The sequence below is a fragment of the Zootoca vivipara genome, chromosome 15 (assembly GCF_965207765.1).
Source record: "Zootoca vivipara chromosome 15, rZooViv2.hap1.1, whole genome shotgun sequence".
In the NCBI taxonomy this organism is placed as follows: domain Eukaryota; kingdom Metazoa; phylum Chordata; class Lepidosauria; order Squamata; family Lacertidae; genus Zootoca; species Zootoca vivipara.
This window is the reverse complement of record NC_142598.1, coordinates 28,723,297-28,735,354: the sequence shown is the minus strand read 5'-3', so window position 1 is coordinate 28,735,354 and position 12,058 is coordinate 28,723,297. Positions and strand designations below refer to the sequence as shown.

The 12,058-nt window shown below is 42.9% G+C and overlaps 1 protein-coding gene across 1 annotated transcript in view; it reads right to left on the bottom strand.

Moving 5' to 3' along the window:
• Positions 1 to 617: 617 nt before the first annotated feature.
• SHOC1 (shortage in chiasmata 1) overlaps positions 618 to 12,058 on the bottom strand; it is a 45,921-nt gene continuing 34,480 nt past the window's right edge. The window contains exons 20-25 of the mRNA XM_035140972.3: positions 11,483 to 11,604; positions 9,886 to 9,979; positions 5,949 to 6,080; positions 5,177 to 5,326; positions 2,234 to 3,164; positions 618 to 963 (exon numbers count right to left, since the gene is read on the bottom strand). Coding sequence (XP_034996863.3) covers positions 860 to 963; positions 2,234 to 3,164; positions 5,177 to 5,326; positions 5,949 to 6,080; positions 9,886 to 9,979; positions 11,483 to 11,604 — 1,533 coding nt within the window. The 3' untranslated portion in view covers positions 618 to 859. The remainder of the gene's footprint in view (positions 964 to 2,233; positions 3,165 to 5,176; positions 5,327 to 5,948; positions 6,081 to 9,885; positions 9,980 to 11,482; positions 11,605 to 12,058) is intronic.

Genomic DNA, 12,058 nt, shown 5'->3' with positions numbered 1-12,058 from the left:
TAATTCATTCCAGAGGTCCGTTCTTAACCTGAGGCGCACTTTCACTAATGGGGCCTCCCACTGCTGCCACACCACTAGCGCACAATTTCCGTTCCCATCCTGGAGCAAAGTTCTCAACCCAAGGTACTACTTCCGGGTTAATGGAGTTTGTAACCCGAAGTGTTTGTAACCCGAGGTACCACTGTAACTACGGTAGTGCTGCTAGAGGAAGCAATGGGACTTTCCCCCCTCTCCCCTCCTCCCTCCACCCTGAAATTGGCTCAGGTTTTCTAAGAGACTGCCCTGGGCAGGGGTGACAAGCTGGTTTCTCACGACAACCACCACTTTACATCTCCCCTTCAGCCTCCAATAAAGGGAGGAGTTCTACATCAACTGGGAGCCTCCTCTCTCCTCTCGTTCTTCCTGGATACCGAGAAAGAAAGTGCCCCTTTCCTGTCCAGTCTTGAAATATGGACTTAGCAGCAGTCCACTGGTAGCTACAGGTGACAACTTGGTCTGTGGGCCTTGAATCTGGACAACTGCCATTTGTCCCTGACAGATGTTCCAAATTCTGCAGGCAGAGCTGAAAATACAGGTCCCCTTCTAGAGATGCTCCAAATGAGTTATAAAGAAGCCGTATAATTTAAGTATGCAGAGCTTTATTTTAATCGTCATACCACTTCTTCGTGTAATAATTTTCCAGGCTTATCTAACTTATTTCCTAAAATCTAAAAAAGCCCCCCCACCCTCCAACAAGCACTACAATAAAATATTAAAAACTGTTTACAGTAAGTATTACAATAAATTATAACATTCTTTTAAAACTGCTTAAAGCATATCACATATAAACAGCAGTGTGAAAGGTGAGATTGCATTTCCTTTAAAGGAATTTGAGACGTGTTTGACCATCGCTTCTCCCAGGGTCTTTTTCGTAGGTTAGACGTCTTTTTTTCAGTTGTGGTAACTGGGTGCATTTTAAACCTGCTGTAGGGGGGGAAATGTGTAGAAGTGAGCAATTACCTAGTAGGCATTATGCAGATCTAACTCATTAATCCCATCTAGCAGTAAGAAAAAGTCTGCATGCTTAGGCATTTAAAGGAATGATCTAGCCAAAATGGAGCACTTTAAGTTCCATTTATTTCAGTTTGAGAGGGTTTAGCTTCTATTTAACTCCCATTGGATTAATTAAAGTGCTTACTGTTGGCTACGTTGTGCCCTGAATTTCTGTCTTAAAAAGGAATGAATTCCTTGCTAAAGCAATGGCGTGTAAGAGCTTAAAATGGAGACAAGGTTACAACATTGAAATGGCATCTTGGATTGTGTAATTATGGGCTTTAACACTATACTATTTATTTCTTTAAGTTATTTCTCTTCCTTTACAAAGCTCAGAGCTGCTTACATTTGCTAATTTTCAACCATGGTGCAGCATTCGAGTGTTTCTAGGGCATTGACTGATATATTCCTTTTTAAATAAAAGGTTTTTAACCAAATTTATTAACGTGTTCAGCTGCACAAATTCAACATTATTAAGGGGGAAATGTTTATAAATGAAGCTTACAGCTTCACATGAGGAAGAATGCATCAATAATAAATGTTAAGATTAATATGCCCAGAGAAGCAAGGGACCAGTGAAGCACAGTAAGAATGTCAAACTGGCTGAACACTTAAAGGCTTTGTCGTAAGAGGCTATTTTCCATGGTTGAACACCTAATTAATACCTGGTCATTCCACAGATCTCAACTTTTTTTAAAAAGAAAATGTGTATTTTTATTGAGCATTTCAGTGCTCAACAAAGCAGTAGATTTAGCTAGAAAATAAGTATAAAAAGAGAGTGCAGGAAAGTATAGTTACTCAACTTTAATCCATGAGGGCCAGTTGAAAGCATTGTTTACAACTCTCATAATCACCCTAATTTCCCTAAGGTTCAACAATATGAGCAACACCACAGATTTCAATTAACTTTTCCTCTGTTCAGAGGAAGCTTCCCTTAATGTAAGCCTGAAGCATCATCATGACAGAATCAAATACATTCAAATATTTAGGGTTAAGACTAGGCCCACCAATTCATTCTGTAGGAATGGCCAAACATCCCATTACACAAAAGGGCTGCTCATGGTTCTGAGAATATTTCCATAATTTTGAGCAATAGCAGATGAAAGGGCACAGAGCTATAAGAAAAAAAATTAAGGAAAAGCTATTTTTCACTTAATCAGAAAAGAGTGGCAGCAAAGAGTGCTTTGTGGTTTTACTATACCTGCTGAAACGCATTCTCTTCGATTAGATGATAACACATTGGGACTTTTCTTTCTTGTGTACTCTCCTGTTATTGGAAAGTCCAAATTAAAGAATCTATCTGGAGTAGATAACGCTTTGCTGAAACTTGAATCATGGGGAGATGAATCCATTGCTAGCACGGATGACTGGTTACCCCAAAACATCTCCTCAAACTGAAATTTTGGACCACTATATCCTGTCGCACCAAGTTCTCCTAGAAAACTCAGAGAGCTCTGCTGGATTGGACAATCTTCTCTGCCAGAGACAAGATGCCAAGAAGATTTGGAATCCTTGCTAGATTTACATTGCTTTACAAGTGGCTGCTTTTTCACCTCCAGTACATTTTCAATATCTTGATGAGCAAGCTTTTGGCCTGCAGCTTTTGAACAGTACATTCTGTTTTGCGCGCCATTTTCAAGATACGTATTTGTTCCACCCAGGTTGTACGCTAAATATGGCATTGTAGCTTCAAAGTTAATATGGGGACATCCTTTCAGATCATCTGGTGGTAGCAGTGATGAAGTTGTTCTTTTTTCCACTTCCATTTTTTTCGCGAATGGAATGTACTGTTGCTGCTCTATGCCTGTATTATCCCGTAAGGAACAAACTTTTTCCTGGTATAGTGCCCTTAAGCTGCTGTGCTTTCCACCTGATTTCAGAGGAGTATAAGACTCATTTTGGTAGTAAACTGGGGAACATTTTTTGCTGTTGTGTACTTCACCGTAGTTTCCAAAACATTCAGTAAAGGGATTGTGTCCTTGAAAGCCAGATAACACTGCCTTGGGAAAGGGAATTTCATAGCAAGAGCTGATAGAGCCCTTTATGTTATTTTGAATTGACACAGTTTCTTCTGGAAGTTTTGGCTTTGCTGGAGGGTTCAAGATGTACAGTGATGTGATGTCACTAAAGTGCTGGAATGGAAGAAGCAGATTCAAGTCCACACCACTAGAAATACAGGAAGCTTTTATTGCCACAGCATTTTCAACTATTAAGTGATAGGGAATACACCAATCTGAATGCACATAAAAATGACATCACCATCAAAACCTCAAAGGGGAAACTGAATTTATATGAAGATTTAATGCTCTAGTTCAAGTATAAAATTCTATTGGCTATCAAATCAAGACTTAGGATGGCATGTTGAACACAGTGCTGGTGTATTAGCACATCTTAAGGTGGCATAAACAGGATTTCACCTTGAAATATCCAGTAACACTAGGGTGGCAGCTGCCTGGCAAATGCAACACAGCATCATCACATTATACATTCACACACGAGAAAAAGAGCAAGACAATTGCAGGATTCCTAAAACTATGGCCTAAAATGGTATAGTTTTTGGTATAGTTGCCACAGGATAAATCACTGCTTGCATCTGTTAATGGCAACATCTCATTGTGGTATAGTTGCCAATGGAAAACCACAGCTGAAGACCCACACTTTAATGGCAACATTCGTAACCCATTAAAATGTAATAAAATGTAATAAAAGAGGTACATCAGGGCTACCAATACAGGTGTGGGAGATGTCTTGTTAACAATATTAACAAGAAATTACAAACATTATTGTTGTGTCCTAACTATGCTGCAGCAACCAAACTATGGGAACAACACAGAATTAGGTTTATATCAGTGTATGTCAACACTTTTGATATGGAACCTTTTATAAATGGGTTTGCAAGAGGCCGGGTTGGTCCAAGACATCTAGACTCCTGAGGTGAATCACAAAACGGTGTCTCCCCACTGGCAGTGAAGAAGGGGTGAGTGAAGATCTACACTGGAAATAATGGTGTGTGTGTGTGTGTTTCAAATCAACCTTACCCAATGGTTGCACCCACAGGAGGAGGGGAAGGAGCCCACTCATGCTGGGTCAAGAGATCCCCAGAGGACAGCCCTCACCATTTCCTTCCTAGAGTCGAAGGAGACCGAGGGGCCGCAATAGAGGCAGCATTCAGAGGGGGCCTGCCAAAGAGGCAAACGATCCGGCCTCTAAAGAGTGTGCAGCAGCCACCACCGCCGCCACCGCCACCACCAATACATTTATTGGAGTCTGCTGCCCCTATGGATCTTGCCACCTGAGGCAGTCATCTCACCTTGCCTCATGGATGGGCCGGCCCTGGCAAGGGACATGCAGCATTCACAGAACAGTATTGCCAATTTACTTTAAATTGCAGGTTTTTGAAGCTGGCTTGCATTATAGATACACATATAATACAGATCAAGTTGTAAAAAAACAAATTCAACGTCAGGAATTTTTCTTGTCACCCTTCTGCTTCAAAATTATATAGGTGGCAACTGTTTTGCACAAGGGTTCCATTTCTGGCCCCCGTGTGTGTCAGCAGAGTGTGCATAAACCTGCTCTGCCACACCCCCATTCCGCCCTCTTCCATATCCAAAAGGACCCACACATTGGCAGTCATGCATCAATTGGACACAATGGCATAGCGGGGGGAGGGGCAGGGGGGCATTGCCCCAGGTGCAAAATTTTAAGGGGACCAACCAGGCATCCACACACAGGTGCCGGCTTCCATGAGGATCCTTGCCCTACCTTGTTGAAGGCAGCAGAGCAGCTCAGGCCCACAATGAGCCAGCACAAATGGAGGGAAGCAGGTAAGGGGTGACTCTAGTGCGGCCTGGCCCAGCACTCCTCTCTGTGGGCATTGGGGGGATTTGCCTGCCAAGGGTCATGTTGGCCGGCCAGGCTCCCACCTGCATGGGCAGGCAGGTAGTGCAGTGTGGCCCTGCTTGGCTCAGGCGAGGCACCCCAGTGGTGTCAGTGGCTTGCTTGCCCTGGGTGCCGCAACCCATGCTACGCCACTGATTGGACACACCTGAAGTACCGGATTATTGCATAAAAACACTTGCATAAACACATATAAACAGTCACACACAGTGCACAGGACATGCTAGGGTCCTGAATATCTGACCTTCAGAACTTTCTCAGGCACTTCAGGCAGAAGTGCATGAAGCTGGTCAAAAGTTGCTGACAGAAGCCACTCCAGTGAAGAGCTTTTCTTTAACATGACTTGAGCCACTAGAGGATTCATGCACGGAAATGTAAACAAGGATTTCTCTTCCTGAGGGGAAAAACCAGAATTAACTTTGTTATGTTTTCAAGGACAGTTGCAAGTGATGTTTGCTTTGTTTTGACTTCAAAGGTTTATGAGTTTGCTAACTGATTGCTGCAAAGTAGGATAAAAGAGGTTTCCTGGGGCCAGAATGCCTACAAATGATCCTTAACGATTAGCGGGCCAAGTTAGCAGGCACATCTGCTGTTAGAGAGGCTACAAGTAAATGGGCCACAATGACTAAAAAATAGCTGAAGACGCCTCTGGAAGGCAAGAGCCATTTTGGCAAAGGCAATCCTTTTTATTTTCCACTGCTCAAGCTGATGTTACCTACCTTTGAGAGTGGAAATAAGCAAAGACTGGGCTTTTTGAACAGAACAAAGAAAGAACCAGAGAGCTAGTTTTTCGAAAGTGTTGTTTGAAAACTGCCTATCTGGGGATCCGATGTAGGGCAGCAGAGTTTACCATTTGTAGGAGTTAAACTCTCCTTGTAAGGAGAGGAGGAAACCAGCTGCTACCATCAGCCCCAACCAACATTGCCAATGATCAGGGGTGATGGGAGGCTGGGAGGTTGTACTTCAGCAACATTTTGGAGGGCCAAAGGTTCCCTTTTTGTTTAAGAGAAACACACCTCTGACGGCAAGACGGAAAGCCAAGATTTGTCTAGCCATTCCTGAGGATGTCTTTGAGAAGTCATCAAAATGTGGTCAGCAATCTGACGAACCAAAAGGGCTGTCTCTTCAACTCCTGGTGTAAGAACCACCTAAAATGTTGTTATAAATTCAGAACAGAGATTACATAAAGCGGAACAAAACAACAAGAGTCCTTGGCAATTTAATGCCCAGGTTGATGCTGCATGTTAACAATCTCAGCATAGACACAACATTAAGATAACCAAGGCCTCGGTTACCAATTTTCCAGTAAGCTCTATATGCGGAGCTGCCACATTAAAAAATTCTACCCCAGCTATATCGGGCAACAGCCTGAACTAAGAATTTACATTTGTTTTCATTTATTTTCCAAGTAGAACATCAGGAGCTTAACTAGGATTTTTAAAAACAACTCATGCAGGTATCCGCTCACATGCCTTGCCAGTACTTAATTAGCATTATAGAATGAACAAATTAAAGGCAGGGACAAACACAAAAGGGAATGGCTACTTGTATGAACAGGAAAGACCAATGTTTCTTTTCATATATGAATTCAAATACATGTACAGTGGTGCCTCGCTTAACGAATGCCCTGCTTAACGAAAGGTTTTTTCTAGTGGAGGTTGCCTCGCTAGACGAATTCGTTTGATGAAAAATTTGTCTAGCGAATCACAGTTTCCCATAGGAATGCATTGAAATTCAATTAATGCGTTCCTATGGGCAAAAAAAATTCAAAAAAAATTCAATGCATTCCTATGGGATTCGCTAGATGAATTTTTCGTTATAAGAAAAGACCCGTGGAACGAGTTAAATTTGTCTAGCGAGGCACCACTGTATACTGTATTACTCTGTTCCAATTCGAATGGAGGGGGGAAATGGATTAACAGCTAAAATATGCTCAAATGTGGTCAAGCCCTATAGAGAAACTATAGTAATTTAACAGCTTAATGTACTCTGCAGTAACTAAAGCTAGGCATTAAGATCATATCACACCTGTGATAGCAGCTACCCTGGTTCCCAGGACATTTGAGGATGCCCCTTAAAACCACCATCATATCATAGAATACATGTGGACACACGCTCTCATTTTCTGTCTGTCTAGGGCAGGCATGACCAAACTTGGCCCTCCAGCTGTTTTGGGACTACATCTCCCATCATCCCTAGCTAACAGGACTAGTGGTTAAGGGATAAGGCAGGGGTCAGCAAACCTTTTCAGCAGGGGGCCAGTCCACTGTCCCTCAGACCTTGTGGGGGGCCGGACTATATTTTGATGAACAAAAATGAATGAATTCCTATGCCCCACAAATAACCCAGAGATGCATTTTAAATAAAAGCACACATTCTACTCATGTAAAAACACGCTGATTCCCGGACTGTTCACGGGCCAGGTTTAGAAGGCGATTGGGCCGGATCCAGCCCCCGGGTCTTAGTTTGCCTACCCATGGGATAAGGGGAGGATGGCCCAAGGGAAGGGGGAACAAAAGCAACCAGAGGTGGTGCCCATGGGGCCCTCTCTCTAAATTCCAAATATGTTCACAACAGCCCAAAAATGTTGATAATCCTTAATTCTTCTAGAATAAATATAAGAAGCCTGCAACTTACATGCATTTAACTTGTGTGCATTCAGTTTTACGTGTGTCATTGTGGCCAAAAAAATTAAAAAATAAAAGGGGGTGAGGTTCCAGGGAAAATGTCTTCCCACCATTGTACCTAATATGTTTTGACTATACATGATTTTGGCTTTAGCTGCGATCCCTGGAACATAACCCCCCAAGTAAGATGCAGGTTTACTGTACTTCCTAAACAAAATAATGTGAAATTTGAGAAAGATTGAAAAGAGACAGTGATCACTTCATCATCATTGTAGGCACACAGCAAGATATAAAGACAAAGACAAACATAATATATATATATATATATATATATATATATATATATATATATATATAATAAATCTCAATTTCAAAGTAAGTAATCGGGGTGGGGGGCAGAGGGAGGTGAAGAAAAACCTAAAGAATTTACATTAATAATGGATTGCTAAATTGTGATAACTGAGCTTGCTGACCTCTAGTGGTAACATGGCATTAGGTACTTCTGTTCAGACCACAGTGTTTTTTCCTACTGTCACATGCCAGAATTATTTGAAACTTATGTGCCAGCTACAATGTACAGAGCCTGGGCAGTGCAAACAAGCAATACTTGTGACAATAGAAGATTGCGGAAGCTTGTGTGATATAAATTTGCCACAAGATTACTCAGCAGAGTGATTTTAGACTGCTGGCCGTGGCTGATGGTTGACAGAGCAATTCCTCTTCTTCTTCTTCTTCTTCTTCTTCTTCTTCTTCTTCTTCTTCTTCTTCTTCTTCTTCTTCTTCTTCTTCTTCTTCTTCTTCTTCTTCTCCTCCTCCTCCTCCTCCTCCTCCTCCTCCTCCTCCTCCTCCTCCTCCTCCTCCACCACCACTAGGGAAATGGGCGAGTTTTGGCTCTGGCCCCAATTCCAAAATGTCCTATTTGGGGACCTTACACAGGCTGCTACTGGTAGGAAAGCGCAAACAGAAGTGTGCACATCAGTGTCCTTTCAGCAAGTACATCAGTGGAAGAACCCAGCAGACCAAGGCAGGAGGCCACCTCTGCTACATTCTAACTCCCACCAGCAGCATGGAGCAGGGCTTAGAATTGCCCTGTACATTTACTTATTGAAAGAGTATACTTTTGGATTGCATCTGCACCTTCTTCCTGCACTTCTGCTTGTGTTTTGTAGCACACATTTGGGAATGTAGGGTATGTCACAAGAAAATTCAATCTGCACTGGTGCCAACTAGCTATGTAGAAAAGTGAGAAATCCAGCACTCCAGGAATCAGGTACTCTCATTCTAAGCCTTCAGCCCCGCAAATGAGAACCAAATGATTGGGGTGGGGGAAGCCAAGTGATGACATAAGAAACACAGCTTTATACAGACTCCATTGAAAACTGTGGCCACGTTCACTTGTAAAACAAAGCTATGGTTTATCTTAACTATAGTTTGTTGAACAAGGCAGGATCAGTCTTTGGAGTCTTGTTTCACCTAATGTTGGTTTCTGTTTGCTAATCACTTTTGCCGCATTTCTCTCTAGACAGGTGAGCATCTTGAGGTGGGGCACCAACACTAACCAGGATTATGCTTGCATAGTGAGTTTAAATGCAACAAAAAACCATGATTGGCACAAGCTGCAATTCATAAGCCAACTTCAAACAGTGGTTTTATATTCCAATTTGTTGATCACTAACAAGTCATAGTTAATTGGTGAGGATAGGTTTGGGTGTGCAAACAGACCATATCTTAGCACAGGGGTCCCCAAACTACGGCCCCCGGGCCGGATGCGGCCCAATCGGCCTTCCAATCCGGCCCGCGACGACTCCCGCCGCCCGCTGCCGCCGCCCGCTCTCACGGCGCGCGGCGCAGCGACGATCTAAAAAAATCGGCAAAAAATCGCCGAAAATCCTTTGTGCGCATGCGTATGGGCCTCTCCCGACCCGGAAGAGGTCATTTCTGGTGCACTTCCGGGTCGGGGGAGGCCCATACGCATGCGCACAAGCGATTTTTGGCGATTTTTTCCCGCCCGTGTGCGTGTGCGCATGCGCACGGGCGCGCACTCCCCCGCCCTCCGGCCCGCTGCGCGCGCACTCCCCTGCCCTCCGGCCCACCGCGCGGTCGGCGCGGCGGGCACCGGCCCGCCGCGCAGAAAGTCTGGGGACCCCTGTCTTAGCATTTCATGCTAACCAGGTTACTATCAGATCCCACACATCCTTTGAGATTCCTTTACAGCAGATATTAAAATCTAACCAATTTCCTATCTTTTGTCTGTGCATGAAGGACCAAATATTCTGCTAATGGAGTTTCATCAGCAACATTAACGAATATATTTTATGAAAACTACCTTTACATCAAAGTCTTCTGACTTCTGTGCAAATGAAACCAAGGCTGCATAAATCAAGGTTAGGTGATGCAGGGTCTTTCCAGCTAAGCTATACCTAAATAAAGTAGTATTTCATTACACTTAGTCAATATCTGTGTTCAAAATCTATGAAATATTGAACGTTAAGTTACCTGAACATTTGCAGGAGAAACAGTGTGATAATGTACACACAACATGAATATTCTTTCGATTTATCTCTTTTCATGAAATGTATGGTATATATTTGGCTTACACGGCATGTCAGAATCTTTCCCTATGTATCCTTACTTTGTTCCAATATTTTCCCTTTTTGTGCTATATGTATTTATTTTAAAACATTTATATACCACTTAATATCACTTATATACCACTTAAATAAAATTTCTAAGTGGTGTACAGTCAAAAATAGATTCACTGTTGTTATTATTATTCTTAACATATACAAAGGCTGCAATAAAAACCGAACAGGCAACTACAAGGTACAGTCAAAAATACCAAAGTTAAAAATGTAGGATTGTTCAGTAATTGCAAAATTGACAAATGCATCCAGCTAAGTCTTACTCAGAGCAGGCCTGCTGAAATTAGTCATGCCCACTGACTTCAGTGGGTCAACTCCCATTAAGACTTAGTTGGATTCCATCCATGAGAATAAAAGCAAGATATCTCAGAATGGGGTAGCATTCATATAACCCAGTCTTCTCTCCATAACCTCACAAGGAAAGAGCATTTAAGGTGGCTATTTCTGTCTGATCTGAAGAAAGTCAGACTACACCAAGAAAGTGAACGTGGATGCAGAAAGGACCCAGTTCTCTTGTAAATAATTAGTGAGGAATAACATCTTTATAGTGACTGGCTAGGCTGCAATTTTAAGAGGCCTGCACCTCTTAACATGCTGCTATCCAGCTCCCGATCAGCAGCAGTCAAAGCATTTTTGTTAAGGCATGTGCAGCAATCAGACCCGTAACCAGCAATTTTGTGGTGAGGGCAACAGAGGATACACAGGATAAATAACTTAACTATAACATGGTTAAATTCCGTTATTCCGCTGTATGAGGTATTAATTAAATAAACATTTTAAAGTGTCTAGTGTTGGCTATATCAGTGCTTGCAGTCATTTGCCAGAATTTTGGAAGGTAGGAACAGGTATGTTTTAAACAACAGGTAAACTGCAGTTTCCATACTGAATATTCAGGAGAAAGGTCTAGAGTAGGGATATCTAACTCCCAAGAGACTGCGATCTACTCACGGGGGGAGGGGGGGTCAGTTCAAAGTTGTTGAGCTTTTTTTATGGAGGAAAGCCCCATTATTAAGATCAAAATGTAAGACTTGAGTAAAAACTCTGTCTTCCATTCCAGCGATTATGCGAAAATGGAGGGAGGGGGAGGGGCCAGGTGCTCTTAGGCCAACGCAAAGGAAAAGGAGCCAGTTGGCCTGTTGGACATCCCTGGTCTAGAGGATCTCCTCCATTACAGCTACAGCCTTGGCAGAAATATTGCAAATTTGAGCTTTCACTTCTTAAAAAAAGATGGCATACTTCTAAACCTCATGAACTAGGGTCAAACAAAAGATATGAACTTACTCTGAATTTAATCTTTCTTGGGAGTATAAAATAATCCAACAGGAGCTGTACTGGAGTGACAGCACCACAAGCCGTAACACAATACTATCAGAAGATTTTTCATAACCAAGTTCTTCCATGTTCTGCAACAAAATAAGTATAAAGTGTAAGGGCGTTTGTTGGCTTCTCACGAGTAAGAGGCTTCAAACTCCGTAGCTGGTTTTTACAGAGTTTTATTATATACATATGTACATGACAGAGCTAAAAAGTCCATGACTGTCTAGTTCGAATCAGAATCCGGTAGTGGCGCACGTCTAGATTGGCACCAACAAAGGAACCTGGGAGCCCTTAGCTTCCGACGTTTGTCCCCCCTGCACTCCTGGGGTGAAGGGGCGGGGACGTTGCCTCCCCCCCCGAACTACTAAACTGTTGGGCAGGTTCTCTGGTTGCTGATACTTCTCCCTCTACAGCGCTCAGGTCCGACCTTCCCCACTGCTCCTGTGATCTGTCAGCATCCCCTGAGCTCTCCTCCACTATGAGAGCCTCAGGGTGATGTTCTGAAGCAGCAGCGTCTCGGAGCCCTTCCACTGACCCGCT